General features: G+C 43.9%; 1 protein-coding gene across 2 annotated transcripts in view; it reads right to left on the reverse strand.

The window, feature by feature from the left end:
- The window catches only part of cabin1 (calcineurin binding protein 1), a 34,678-nt gene that overhangs the window by 8,068 nt on the left and 10,841 nt on the right, over positions 1 to 15,769 (reverse strand). The window contains exons 26-35 of one of the 2 annotated variants that reach the window (XM_076104393.1): positions 15,526 to 15,686; positions 15,217 to 15,428; positions 13,142 to 13,195; positions 12,963 to 13,028; positions 12,063 to 12,242; positions 11,476 to 11,852; positions 10,004 to 10,117; positions 1,938 to 2,101; positions 1,748 to 1,844; positions 946 to 1,629 (exon numbers count right to left, since the gene is read on the reverse strand). In XM_076104393.1, the coding sequence (XP_075960508.1) occupies positions 946 to 1,629; positions 1,748 to 1,844; positions 1,938 to 2,101; positions 10,004 to 10,117; positions 11,476 to 11,852; positions 12,063 to 12,242; positions 12,963 to 13,028; positions 13,142 to 13,195; positions 15,217 to 15,428; positions 15,526 to 15,686 (2,109 nt within the window). The remainder of the gene's footprint in view (positions 1 to 945; positions 1,630 to 1,747; positions 1,845 to 1,937; positions 2,102 to 10,003; positions 10,118 to 11,475; positions 11,853 to 12,062; positions 12,243 to 12,962; positions 13,029 to 13,141; positions 13,196 to 15,216; positions 15,429 to 15,525; positions 15,687 to 15,769) is intronic. The other variant, XM_076104394.1, reaches the window with a different exon arrangement.

Below are 15,769 nucleotides of genomic sequence, written 5' to 3' on the forward strand. Positions count from 1 at the left end.
TCTGGCTACTCTCTCTTATGGGTGTGTCTAGGAAAATATTCTCTTTGCCGTCTCTTAAAGAGCACAGGAACCCCCCCCCCCCCCCCCTGTAAACAACAAGAGCTGCTGAAGCTAAGCCATCTCCTCTGATTTCTTCTTTCTCCTCTCCAGCTGTCGCTCCTCTACTACCCTCACACTCCAGATACAGCTCTCTGGCATAACACAGCTAACAACATGGCAACTTCTGTAGGGCAAGCATTGATCTTCAGCTCAATATGCTATATGCTGATGTGGGCGGTTCTGTAACTACAGCATCAATGCCATAGACAGCACTACAAGATGGACTAACTTTCAACAACTGAGGAACATTTGCTCTCGAGATCGAGAGAGAGATCCAAAGAAACTTCTCGCTTCTTTGACACTTCCTACGCAGGAGAAGGTTAACATAATGATTTCATAATAATAATACATAATAAGCATAGTTATACATATAGCAGCCCTCGCCCATTACAAACATGTCTTCGACCGTTATATTATACGACAACTGGTGGACATAGACACTAGAAAATGTATTCAGCACTTTCAAGATGTAGTTGGGAATGCAATGAGATGCTTACATTTCACAACTTTAATTGAAAAAAAACAAGAAAAATCAACCTATCTTAAAAATACCCTGTGGTTACTTTCAGAGTCAGCAACTTGTTTCAGGAGTGAAAGTAAAACTAGAGGTTGAATTTCGATTACTGCAAGTAAAAAAATAGCTGAAAGAGGGAAAGTACCTCACCTACAGTGGGTGTTGTGCTACTAGTTTAGTTAGAAGAGGGGTTTTCCAAAGACAAAAATATTTTAGAAGGGAAAATATCAAGCTTGCATGACTTTGCAAAACAACAAAAAAATGATTGCAGCGCATATACTCAAAACAATAATGCCATCTGTGTATCTTTGTACATGTTGGAGAGGCTTTACCTGTTTCATGAGCATATAAGTCTCCGACATGATCTTTTCAATGCGGGCCAGGTCGTAGGTCATGACTTTCTGGCCCTGCTGCCACACCCGGTAGGCATCAAGCAGCAAAGTTTTTCCGGACTCGGCATCGTCAAGAAGCTTTCTTTTCCTGTTTGGCCGTCGGAGTAGCCCCTGATCGGTCCCGCTGGCTGCCACGGTCACCTTGGTTGCTGAGGCTTGGAGCTGCTGCTGCCTGGAACTGATACTCAGCTCCTCTAGAGACAGCTCTGGTGTCCGGCTGCTGTCGGTCACCTTCTGCTGGGGCTCCACGACACTCAGGGAGGTCTCGGCCTCCGTTTGGTTGCCCTGAGGATCTGTGGTAATAGAGGGCCTCCTCCAGTGGCCAGAGTCAAGCTCCATGGGCTCCTCTGGCCCTGCTTTGTGTCCCTCACTCCCAGCAGTCTCTACCTTCCCCAGGTAGAGTTCCTGAACCTTACTCCCTTTATCCACAGCTAGCGGTAGTGGGGTGAGTTGTGCCTGGGAGGCTTCCTTGGGCCCTGTATCAGTGGCACAGGCTCCCTCTGTGATCCCAGGCTTCTTAGGTGGAGCATGTTTGCCGTCCTCCGAACTGGGCCTGTTGGATGCGTCCGTCGTGGTCATCTCCCCCATTGAAGGCACGGGCGCTTTGTGAAGCTGCTCAGACACCTGAAAGAAAACAGAACCATTTAAAATACGAAGTGGGTGCATGCCAGACGTCTGAAACGCTGAGCGGCCCTCGGCTCTTAGGGAGTGTGTAAGTGAGTAGTGATTTGTGCTCCCTCACCCCTTTGAGACTGTTCAGATTGTCCTCCAAGACTTTTACAGTTAGGAAGAATGCTCTCTTGGCCAAAACCTGGCGATCAACATCCCGTAAATACTTCCTTGGTAGCAGAGAAAGAAGCAAGAGAGATGTCATGGAACAATTACATAATACATAACAGAAATAACAAGTGTCACACAAAGTGGGTCCTTACTTTCCCTGGTCAGGGGTTCTCTGCAGCATAAAAGAGACTTTCACCAGAGTATCGTGATCCTTAAGCTGAGACAACACCTCCAGCAAGAGGACAATGGATCGGTTCATATGAGAAGCAAAGCTTCCCGGGCGATCAATCTCATCCACTGGAATACGCCAGATGCCCTGAAGGAGGAGAAAAGAGAAAGAAGAAGTTAAGTTCGACTGTGCTGCAAACTATAAACACAAATATTATCTTTTCCACAAACGCACAGCTTTTAGTTGAGCAGGAATTTGATTTGAAAACATGGACCAGTTACAAATATTCCAAATTTGGTCATGGAGGCAAAACGGTGTCGAGGAGGAGCTGCCTGCATTTCACTAGTTTCGCATTTGACAACAAGCCAAAAGGCTAATGTGTGACATTCTGGAAGTTATGTTTCTATGACTGCTCTCTGCTGCTACTCCAGGTTTTCAAAAGCCTAAAAAGTGTATGAGACAAGGAAACAATCAACAGGGAGACACGGAAAAACTGAAAGAAAAGTAGAGGAAAACGCAAGAGGAATTAATGGGAGTTAAAAACCGGGCATTCAAAGAAGAAAGTCCAAATGAGGGGCTGGGAAGGCTGCAGGAGAGATCTTGCGGACAGACTGGCCATGTCGGAGGTGGGGAGGAAGGGATGGGGGGGGGGGGGGGGGGCCTTCTCTTTGGGAACACATGATAGGCAGCCTCATTAGTGCTCAGCTCTGTCCAAGCAAAGCAACAGACCAGCAGACTGGCTGCCAACAAACCCAGTTCTCCTTGATGAGGTGTTTTTTTTTTTTTGATGGACAAGTCCACCTTTTTCTGTGAGCACATGTCCTCTCAGCAGGTGAAGCCAGGCGAGGTTCTGCACTCCGCAGCGACTGATGCGAGTGCAGATGGTGGCCTAGGCTGTGTACAGTCATACAGCACATGGCGCTGAATACAGCGTCTGGCCTCAGAAAACATGTGCGAGACAAAACAAAAGAAGACCATATCAGGATAGAACAAAACAAATGAGACGGCTCCATCAGCTGCTGAAGGTGCTGGGGAGCACGGTCCTCCCTCACAGACGGCCCCAGATTGTCAGATGACATTTCCAAAGCCACCGGAGTGGAACAAAGCAGCGGTGAGAGGTAAACAAAAGCATTCCAAAGGACGGATTCAAACAATCGTTTATGTTAAAATTGCACAAAAAGGCGTTCATGCTCAACGCACTGTTCGTTGCACTATTATCCAAAACGCCAGAGGGCCAACAAACAAATTGTACTGAGAAGAAGCAAGAAAACAGTGGATGTTACCAGCAAAACGCCATAAAGTAACCTCCACAAAGCCGAGGAGGAATTGTAATCAACTCTAATCTGATATCTCAGGCCTTTATACAAGCCCCGTCAAGAAGAATGTCAAGAATGAAATGCATTATAATGAAAATGGAAGGTTGAATATCCTGTTGATTTGAAATGTAGGTTTCTTTGTTCTTTGTAAAATCCTCAGACCTTTAATAGCTAAACTATTTGTGACAGTCATGACTGAGAAGCTGAGTGCGCACACAGCGAGCGCCTGATTACAAAAATTCAGACGTGCACGACCAAGCGACACAAGCTGTGAAGTCGTTTTCTGGCGCCGGTTTCAGTGCGCAGAGTAGATACTAAGCTTTGTAGCACATGCTCACGAGATGGATCTCACACTGACAAAGTGTCAGATTGGTCATCTAAAAACGTAATGTATAGAAAGTCATCCCAGAGAGCCAAACCTTCTTGTGTTTACATTTAAGACTTCCTTTGAAAAACCCTGAGTCAAGGATGCATTTTTCACTTTTAGTTCATGAGGGCTACTGACTTTCTGCTTGCAGGCATCTGTTGAAATTACTTTTCAAAATAAATGTCTTCTACTCTGATGATACAGGCGCCAATTCATTCTGATGAAATGCCAACTCAGATCTAGTGGTCAACAAAAAGCTCTGAAGAACAAGCGTATGGCTCCAACGGCTGCATGAAAATGAGAAGATTTGTTAGCATATGATGCAATCTGGAAGGGCTTGGGAAGGTTTTAACCTTTCAATGCACAGATTAGCAAACGCCTCCAACAGGAAAAGTATGACGGGGGGGGGGGCACACTTAGAAAAACATCTCTAATGGAGGAGAGTTGTTCTTCATCAGAGACCCATCCAACTGCAGCAAATCTGTTTAGGGAAAGCAGAGCCATGGCTTTACACAGATTACGCTGGAGCACAACAGCTAAAGCAGATTTGTAAGACTAACTGCAATGATTTTAAGCATCTTTTTTTTTGTGAGAGAAAATATGACCATAGCTTAATATCTGGAGCAGCTTTGGCAGATGTGACCAATACATAACGCAAAAATCAGACAAGAGATTAAGATGCATCGCAAACGAGGGACGGACGAGGAATAAATACACGAGGAGAAAAGCCTTTGGTACAAATGGTTCTAAAGGGTTCCTCTGTTTAGGTTGTAGAGGGCAAGGAGAACAATTAGATAGAAGACACGTCACACCACTAACAAATCCTAATTAGTCACTTATTCATGTATTACAAAGAAGCACGTCAAGCATGACAAAAAAAAAAAGGCAAAAAAAAAAAAAAAGGATGAAGAGCTTATGGTCCTTCCTTGTGTGGAAGCCTGGGCTACAACTAAATGCTGGCTGCCTGCTGAACAAGATTTGGAGGAAATCCTCAACCTGTTGTCTTATCAACTTCACATACTCGTGTCTTAACATGCCGTCAGTGGCAGGAAAGGCACAGGCCCAACATATGACCACGGTACAACTTATTAACTGCAGTCACTAATGCAGCTTACTCAAGCTTACTATCAACCAACTACAACTTTAGACTGGAGGATTCACAAGAACAATCAAAGATGGATGGTTACCTGCATTTGGCAGGTGGGGAGGTGTCAATTTCATCATTCTGCATTTTTATATCTTACATGCAGCAATCTAAACATTTAAGACCCTCTGTAACATTTAACAAGAGCATCACTAAAGTAAGAAGACTTCTCCAAGTATAAACACAAACTCTCAGAAAGCGACACGGGAACTCTGCTCACACAAAAATCAACACAAACTTGTGCTCGATCTTGTAAAAAGTCAAGAGGGATAAAGAGAGGAAGCGACTCACCATCACCAAAGAAAGCTACTCTACTGCGCCCGTGTTAGTATTCTTTTGGACAGTTTCTTGCTGGCGGTAGCAGCACCAGCACCAGCAGCCCTGGCAGCGCCTCCACCCTGAAAGAGGCTCACGCTGAGAGAGCAAAGGGTGGGCTACATTTGGGTGCTAGGGCAGCGAGAAGAAGAGGGAAGCACAGCTGCACACGGCAGAAGAAGAACAGAAGAAGAGGAGGAGAATGGCAGCTGCCTTGGCAGAAGGAGAACCGGCGCTGTAGTTGGGGCCTGTAAGCTCAGTATGCCACCGACTCGTTCCTCTCCTGCCTTCAAACCCTGCCATCTCAAAACAAAAACACCCACGCACTCTATCTCCGCTCTCCCCTGACCCCCAGCCTGCTGGAGTTCTCTCTCTCTCTCTCTCTCTCTCTCTCTCTCTCTCTCTCTCTCTCTCTCTCTCTCTCTCTCTCTCTCTCTCTCTCTCTCTCTCTCTCTCTCTCTCTCTCTCTCTCTCTCTCTCTCTCTCTCTCTCTCTCTCTCTCTCTCTCTCTCTCTCTCTCTCTCTCTCTCTCTCTCTCTCTCTCTCTCTCTCTCTCTCTCCCCCCCCCTCCTCCCTCTGGCACTATACACACACACAGCGTACAGCCAATCCTCGCAGGCCTCTGCCAGCCAATCGGATGCAAGTCGAGAAACTCCCGCCCCATAAGTACACACCCACACAATACACCCACAAACAGAGGAGTGAGTGTGAGAGAGAGAGAGAGTAATGAGGAAGCAGAACGAGTGCAACAGAGAGATGAGATGAGTAGAGAGAATAAGGGGGAGGGGTAGAGCGTGATCAACCTGAAGACGGAGCGAAAAGAACAAGAGAACAGAAAGCCAATGCTACCACGTCCATGTAGTGGGAGGATGGCACACTAATAGCGGAAAAAGAAACAACAAAACTCGAGTGAGAAAGGACAGGTTTGTAGAAGTAAAAACCCTGATTAACCACAGAAACACCGGCTGAAGAACAGTGCTGTCTGAACAGTGTGTTACACACACACACACACACACACACACACACACACACACACACACACACACACACACACACACACACACACACACACACACACACACACACACACACACACACACACACACACACACAGTATTTCCTCTGCCAGCAGTATACTGACAACAGCCCTCACCTTCTTCCTTTCCTCTTTTCTTTTATTTTTTAAACTGGTCGTGTCTCTTCAGCTGGCCACCATAATCATACTTAGCAAACACACCTTGTTTTTCCTGCTTCCTGTGGTGCGAGTGAGGGGGAAAAAAACTGCTGAAAAATGTCAAGCGCAAGTGAACAAAGAGCAGAAGAAGGCGATGGAAAACTCACTGGCAGCCAGATTCAACCCAGTTCAACCACAACATAAACTTCTACAGCATGTATTCATTGGGCCAACACTCCTCCCCTAAGAAAAAAAAAAGAATAACAAGGTTCTCCTAAGTGAAGCTCCACCTACTGCACATTGCACAGCTGAGCACACAAACGTTTGAGTCATACATCCAACCGAAGCAATAACTGTTCCCCAGAAGACTCTCCTAACTGAATAGAACAAGACACCGAGGCCTACCTACAAGCAAAGTGACATTCAAGCAGACAAATCAAACATGAATGCTGGTTCTGAAAAGACAGGATCCGCTCAAAACATGTTCTCACCGCTAAGTTGCAAGACCAGGATGGATTTATGTTTTTCAGAAATGTAGCAAGAAGAACATCTACTCTCTCTGGAGCTTCGTAGAGAGAGAGAACATGCGAGTGGGTGGAAGAATATGTAAGCAAGAGTATGTGTATGTCTGGTCGAGGGGAGGGAGGGAGGAGGGAACATCGTGCCAGAGTGAACACACAGGAGTCCTGAGCAGCCAGAGGGCCTGTTATTACGGCACCATTAAAACCAATATCATTAGATTCAGCCCTGACATTCTGTAACGGGGACAGGGAATAATTGCATTACTATATTCCTTTATAATAACTTACCCACAATGATGACATTGTTACAACACAAGATGATTTTGCAATAGTCTACCAGGGTCTGTGTTACTTAACAGTATCTGTGCAATTCAAGAGGAAGATGTACCCTTAGAATCCAAGCTTCCTCAAAAAGCAGGTTTATTGACTGCATTATAAAGAGCTTTAATACAAGCGGCTGAAATGAAGCAGTAAGTAGAGTAGTGAGTCTGAGCAATAATTAAATATGATAATGAATCGTCTTTCAGTGGAATAATATGGTGATGATACCAAAATACTCACTTTTCCTTTGTCATGCATTTAAGAGAAAAACCATGTGGTTTATTGAATTACCAAAAAACATCACACTATTATGATATATATTGTTATAGAGATATGAAATGACCTATATCGCCATGTAATATTTCGCCCATATTGCACCGCCTTAGTCTGAGCCTTCTGAACTGGTCAATAAAAATACAGGTCAACAAGGAAGTGGCAAAAAAACACGAGACCAAATGCCCCAGTACCACAACGCAAATGTCAATGTATCAATAATGTATCATGGTAGTATACCATGACATATTACGCTATTAATTATACATCTCTGACTCCAGAACTTAATTCAATAACAACTACATACAGAATTATGAGTTTATCATTGGTTTCAAAGTGAGCTGGCCCTCCTAGAGAGCACTCATCCCGACAACCACACCAATAAATTATGCAACACAACCTCGTCTGGATCATTTCTGAACAGCAATATATAGGCTACCAGTTAGTGCAGTCCAGCCAAAGCAAGAGGGAGAAGTAGGGCATCATGACCTACATTAGGGATCTACAACAGGCTCAGTGAGGTACGCACTCAGCAGAGTCAACTTTTCTCGACATCAAGATGTTTGATATGTGATCAACACCCTTTGTCCATTTGTGGCAGCTCTCACGCTGGTCATTACAACACTGGAGAAATAACTCCAACACTTACAATACATCTTTCAAACACGGCAATGAGTGATGAGTCCGGCTGAACGCAGCGGTCAGCTGAGATCGACTTGCCTAAAAGTACACAGTTTAGAAAAGCTGACTTTAAGAGTTCTGCCTCAAAATCCGCTTCTACCTGGTAAAAGGTGTAATGAACAATGATTTTCTCGCAATTAAGCGCCGTCACTCATGAGGCTCACAAGACAACAGGCTGCGTTTCCACAACTTTTTGTTAATTTACTAACAACCCAGAACTCATAGACTCAATGAAAACCAGCATGTTTGATGAACATTTAGAAAGGTCTGTATTGTCCTGTGGTAGTGAAGAGCGAGGGAACAGTTAAGCTCCAACAGTTGGTCTGCCAGGGTGGCAGGTTTGCCTCCAGAAGGGGCTCTGTGAGAACCCAGTGGGAGCCAGAGCGCTGCAGAGCTCTCCTCCAGCTCAGACCTGGCCCACATCGCTTCTACCGTCTGCTACCAGAAGCCTTCATTTGACTCTCGAGCCTACGCAATCAAACGTCCAAAATATTCCCCCGAACACGGACAATGCCGACAGGATGTGACGTTCTGCTTGTGTTATCTGCTCGGTAACAAAGGTGAGTGCATTTGGGCTTTGACAAGGAACAAATGGAAGAAAAAAAAAAAAAAAAAAGAAAAAAAAAAAATAAAGGCAAATTTCTGCACTTGTTAAAAAGACATAATATCTGCTTCAAGTGAAGAGAGTTAAATGAACTGACATGCAGAACAGATGACAGATTCAGTCAGTAATCGCCTTCACTGGAACCCAGCAGAGGCCTTGTAATTCTGAGAGGCAGATAATTCAACAATCCCCCCACTGCGTGTGTGCGACTGTCTTCATAGCGGCGCATGTATCTCGTGATTCATATTTAGAGCTGATCTTTTGTGCATCCAACTGAATTACGTGAATAATGTGTGAAAAGGGTAAACCTAACAGTAGTACGCCAATCATTGGCTCATTCGTCACAAACGTGAGGACACACTCTAGTGCTTCACTGCTTCTTCCTCTGGGAGTCACCATCAGCTGCTACTGTGCAAGTATGTTTTATGATGACGCTTAACTTTAGAGTAAGACAACAACACATTCAGGAGTATTTTAGAGTCCAGCACAATACAGTGTGAGCAGTGCTTCTTCTGCACTTTGTATACGTTTGCAAAATGTATAGGATTTGTTTTGAATGTGTGAAATGATTCTACACGTGTAAATCGATTCTCAGCCAGAGGTGATAGTTGAAAAAAGAGTGAATGATCTTAGTGTTCGTTCACCCAGAAACCTTGGCTTAATTCTGGAATAATACTTTTTCAAGTACCCTGAATGTGCTGTTATACCAATTTTGAGTGAAAATAATGCATAAATGTATTAGATTTTAAGAAGAGATTTCCATGTCCAAGTCAAATCTTTTATGAAACACTTTCCCTGAAACTCACATTAAGAAACCTCGTTTGTGCCACAAGTCAGTCACGTGAAATGTTTTCCGTTACTTCTGCCGCACATTCAAAAAATGTTAATGACATCGTAAATATTTTTGGGGTTACTATAATGGATTCCCAATACATGGAGTGATTACATGCGTCTTCAAAATGTGTGAAGCAATTAAGGATTATGAAGATGTGGTCTGTAGACATGCTGCTGCTTCCACTCCTAAACCTTTAGATTCTGTATATCACTCGCCATTGCACTCTGTGATATGCAACGGCATCTCTAAATAATAGAATAAATTGTTGGCGATCTGCCACCTTTATTATTGGTCTGGACCTATGGACCTTATCAGACTTGCTCCGATGACATTTCACCCCCGTCTGCGGGTGCTTTTTAACCGTTTAATAGATTTACTTTTGTTATTATCTATTATGTGCTGCATACGCTCGACATAGCTCGCTCTCGATGATCTATCGAGATTAAATAAAGTTTGCATAACGATGTGTAGAGGAGGACCCGAGTTGAACAGACTTACATTAAACAGGTTCGTCTTGTTTCTCTCACAGAAGAGTCCTTGTGCTGGCATGTGCTTCAGCTGTTGCCATGGGACACTGCTTCCTAGCAACACATCTCGGGCCCACTGTAGGTTCTGTGGCGGGAAATAAATAAATAAATGAAAAAAACACATCAATTTGAGAACACACACACACACACACACACACACACACACACACACACACACACACACACACACACACACACACACACACACACACACACACACACACACACACACACACACACACACACACACACACACACACACACACACACACACACACACACACACACACACACACACACACACACACACACATTAGATAACCAAGGGGAGACGCCTCCTTCATCAGAAATGATTTATAGAAGTGATGAACAAACTAAGTAATTCATATATTGTAAAAAAAGGACAAAATATGCTCATTCGCAAATCAGGAAATTGCAGACCCCGTATTGCAGAGTGATGACTCACAATTCAGTGTGTACACCAGAGACCTGGTTGAGAAGATAGCAAGCTAACGCCACCTCATGTTATCTTTCACTAACCCAGTGGGCTATAGCAGGAAAGTACAGGCTCCCTCTCCTTCCATCTTTGGAGTGAGGATAAAGCTGGCCAGTGGATGTGAGAGGAGCAGTCGTCCTGAGAACAAAAGGCAGCTCAGACGCTGTTAACACTGGATGTGTCTGGGTGTGAGGGCAGCTAAGCAACCTGTGTCAACAGCACCACATAAAACTGACTGTGACATCGAGTCACTGCCAGTGAAGCAACACCTGTGTAAGCCTCCGTCAAAAGTTATTCTACATTTAACTGAGCCTCGAGGAAATTATCTTTAAATACTTTAAATACTAGGTTAATAAAAAAAAACTAAGGTTTCTTCAGTATTGAAGCAAATTAGGGAGACATAAAACACATGATGCTGCACACTGAGGTCAAATGAGCATATTACAAAACTTAAAATTTAAAAGAGCCATTCCCAATTCAACCTTATAGTGGGGACACAGGCTGTATTAAAAAAAAGTTGGACAAATGGAGCGCTGACAGAAGGATGCCACCAGAGGAAAGCTCAACCTCACTGTGCCAAACTGGCTGAGAGAGCACTGCGCTACCACCCACGCACACCTCTGCCCACAGAGCCTCATAGCCAACACAGGCTGTTTCAGCAACTCATGTAATACTGCAGAGCTGCACAGACCCGAAGGAAAGATCCAAGGAGAAACAAAACCCGACAGCCATACTTGTCATTAAAATAATGAAAGTAAAAGTTCATTTGTATTTTGAGGAAATTGTAGGGATTCTTAGCAAGCCCCATCTTCTGTAAATGTCCCCATTAATGACAGGGGATACTGATTATAGGCGTATCGCTTAGGTTTAATGTATGACTTGGCCTTTGAAATGCGATGACAATGGACTAGTGCCATCAATTAACAGGGGGGGGGGGGGGGACTGACCTGATGGGTCTTGCTGTTGGTGTAGAAGAAGGCCAGGCGGTAGAGACTCTTGTAGTGCTGAGGGAAGCGGCCGAGGCAGAGGAAGAGAGCACGGACACACATATCCACCAGCATTCGTCTCTGGTCTCCGAGCTCTGCGGGCAGGGCCTTGGGCACCTCGATCACCTCGGCGGGAGGCTCTGGCTTCCTTTTCCCCTCACTGGCTGGGGTTTGAGGAGCAGCCTGTTGAGAGTGGGATGGCTTTGGAGGAGTGGCTGGGACAGGTTCCACGGAGACCTTGGGGTCTGAAGCCTCAGGGAGCGTCACCACCACAGCTTCTACTACTTCCTGGATAACTTTTTCTTCCGTCTCGATGCCAGAATGGTCTACATGTGACACTGAAGCAGGATTTAAATGAAAGACTTTAGGACTTGAGTTTTGCACGTTAGATCAGTGTTCTGCTTGCTTAATATGGAGCATGTAAACATCAAGACGCCACATCTGACTATAGGTTTTTCTGCACATTTAAATATGGTACTTTTGTGCAAATTGTTATATAAATTGATTCCATTCAGCTAAGACAATGTAATGGTACAGTCCGAGTGTACCTGTGTCCTCGGATGCGAACTGTCCGTCCTTCACAGGAGTCGTACTTTCTGATGAGGATGAACTGGCTTTTCCAGAAGCAGGTTTGTGGCTGCTGTCTTGTGAGCTGGTGGGATCTGTGAAGGCATCCTGGGTGGAGTTGGAGTCAGAGAGCATCACCACCTCGCTGTCCTGACTGCGCTCTGCCAAAACAGAAAAACACATCATGGGTCACCAGTTGTCTGGACCCAGATCAAGACAAATCATATCATAGATAAATACACAATACACTGTCCGAAAAGTGTGGGGGGGGGGGGGGGTAAAAAAATGACTATACTGTAATTTCAGGAGGGACAATCTTTCATTGGTCAATAAATTAAGATTACAGTATTGCATAAATTTCAACCAATTATCCAAAATGTGTCATGGCATACATTAACCGCATGCCGTGGAGGCCTTTTCAAGCTCTTGTTTTTTAATGCCAAACATTGCCTGTTATAATGTGGGAGAAAAAAATATATATAATTATGAAACAAGAATAGGTCATGAGCCACAAATCCTTATTAGGGCATCCCTAATGACAACTTGTTTTAAAAAGGATAAAAGTGGTCCAAAACCAAAATACCAGCATTTCTCTTAATTGCCATGTTGTGCAGCCTCAGCAAAAATACAGTCCTTGGCAGGGAGCTGTCTGTAGCTAACAGAAACAGAAGGGCAATACACTTTTGCTATTTCAGTGACTAATGCCCACAGGGGACTTTTTAAAAACAGATTCACAGTCATTATTTAACAGCATAGTTATAATGATACTGTAAGCTTTGTGTAAACTGACAGCTGTGTGCTCCCACAAGAACGCACTTCATTGTGGATCTAAAACATCTTAAAGGCCTCTTAAAGAGTTTGGTGGGTTTGAAAAACAGTACCATTCAGGGAAGCCAGCCACATTGGAGACCTGGGCAGGCAGTAATCATGGTCAAACTCTGGTGAGGCTGTTGAAGATATGGGGAGCTGGTTTTAAAATATAATCCAAAAGAAATCTGCATCTCTGAATTTATATTTAAAAATCTGCAATTTCCCCTAAAAAAATAACAAAATAAATTACCTTTCTTGACAACTGAATACAGATTCGATGCCACTCTCCTTGAAAATGTTGAACCTGATTCAGACAAAAATATCTATAAGTGCAGTGCCAGTGTCTCTAAAGATCAATATTTCTCACCTAAACTTAAAAGAATAAGACCTGTGATATGATCAGTGGATACAACCTAGAGCTGCCTCTTTAGCAAAGCTGTAAAGACCCTCATAGCCCTGGAAGACCCTCTGGCTGGCATTTATTGTCATTTTGCCAAAAAAGTCAGAAAGAATACTTAAAAGAGACTATAAAAAGGAGCATTTTTCCAGATAATTATTAGATAAAGGCATGTCTGAATCAGGCCCCACTCTCTCGCCACCTTGCTGTCCTTTAAGCAGGACTACAAGCAAACATGTGCATGGAGGGGTATTTTCACCTGCCAATAATAGGCCAGCCACAATCTTCTTGGCTTGACATTTTCACACTAATTGGAAATTATATCCAATTAGTGGAACACAGCAACATACATGATTCACGTCAGATTTTGAAATATCTTAAGAGAGTTTGACTTTTTGTCAAATTAGCCCCACACCACACTTAAATAAGATGTAACCACATGATACACCAGACAGTTAAGTGAAGTGTGATAAAAGGACTGACTTGGTCCAGTCGTGGAGACATTCACCCCATTAGAACCACATGCATATAAAATGGCAAAGCAGGTGGTAAAAGCAAGCAGGCACAGAGGTAGCAGGCAGGTAGGTAGGTAGGAAGGAATCTGGAAAGGGTGACAAAACCGGCAACATGGGCAATATGGCTGCGTTATTTGCACATTCAAGCTAAACATGACACATGGGGAGGGTGAACAGACATCACGGTTTTTGTCATATGGAAAAAATGGTCAGGACTGCTTTCTCCAAACAGCATTTAGGCTTACGTTTCACAATACTCAGCAAGTAATAGCAAATGTAAATCTAAATCCAGGCCGCTTTAACTGAATGTGTAAATATACAACTATATGTAAATTCTGACATAAAACAACACCACTAAAACTCTCTCAGAGAAACAAAGACAATTCCCATTTCAACACTGCAAGTACAAGAGTACACATGAAAGATGGTCGATGTGCATGACTCAAAAGGTCAGTAATGTTCATCGTACACACACACTGTACTACACGTACATTACTGAAAGCACAACGTACATCTAACACCTTACTCATGCCACTATCAAGTCTGTTTTTCAAAAACAGTCATTTTCAACTTTTTTTACACCCAGCTTCATGAGAAAAGTAAATATTTCTATGAGAGTACACTGAAAACTTCCCTGTTTATCAGAACTACCGTGTAGAGTACCTCAACTGAACACAACATCCAATTGGATGAACTTAAACGGTTAAGTTGGCTTGCTGGTTTGTTGTGCGTCTCATCTCTGTTCTCATTTCTGCTGCTGTACACGAAGGCTTCTTGCAAAACAGATCTTAACCTCAATACATTACCTGATTAAATGAAGGCTATAATAATAAGGCAGGATAGGAAGGCTTGCTGATAAATATATAATCAGTGTAATCAGGCCTTGGTTACTATTAGTAAAGTGCTCTGGATTAGCATCAGGGATCTCCACTCTGTTTAACCAACACACAGTGAAGCAACAATCAGGATCATTAAGAATGTGCTGCGATGTTATCGGCTTAAGGAAGTTATAACAAAGCAACAATTAATACATTAGAGTCAAGATGATTGGTAAGGAAAGAAAATAAGACCAGCCATCAAGCAATTACTAGACATTGATGTTATTTCTCCACACACACACGCGCACACACACACGCGCACACACACACGCGCACACACACACACACACACACACACTTCAAATATATTTGTTTTTGCTTTGTCAGGCATAGCAAATCAGTCAAATAATCAGAAGCCATATTGCCCATTTCACCACATCCCAATCACCCGGTGCATGGGGATCATTGTAACTGAAACCAAAGCCATTAAGCATGGTGATTAGCAATCTGCGCACTCCCCAGTGGGCTTCCTGTCCCAGTGCAGAAAGGGCAAAGAGCCCAACCCCAGAGACAGTGTCTAGGACTGGGACTGTACCATCAGCCTGCTGCTCCTCATTCCGCTGCTGCTGCCACTGCTGCCGTCGGAGAGTTTTGCGTTTGGCGTAATCATGGTCAAACGGCGTGGCCACGTAAGGCGGGGATGTCAGACCTGGGTTGGCAGCCGACAGATGGGAGGAGCCGAGGACGTTTCCTATGCAAACTGACGAGCAATTAAAGTCTTCATCCGTCATGGAGGGGGGTTTCTCCCTGCAATGAATCAAGAACAACGTTGAGGATGAATGTTCAGCCGTGAGATTGAATGCGTTTTTCGTAATTCCTGCTGGATTATATCTCTGTAGCTTACTTTTCAAGGGACCTAGGCATGCTCGGCATGCTCTTCTCTTCCCCCCTGGCAAATGGCCCGATAGCGGCTTCGACCAGCATACCGAACAAGAGCTCGTGTTCCAGATCCGGCACGTTCCCCTCTAATAGTTTTAGAGTGGTGGCGCAGAGACGGAAATGCAACTAGAAGAAAGAAGTCAGAAAACAAATGTCTTGTGCACAATGTGTTTAAATGTGAATGCCTTCAGACAGTTATCCAACGTAAC

The sequence above is a fragment of the Anarhichas minor genome, unplaced genomic scaffold (genome assembly GCF_050575085.1).
Source record: "Anarhichas minor isolate MPS153535 unplaced genomic scaffold, ASM5057508v1 ptg000030l, whole genome shotgun sequence".
Lineage (NCBI taxonomy): Eukaryota > Metazoa > Chordata > Actinopteri > Perciformes > Anarhichadidae > Anarhichas > Anarhichas minor.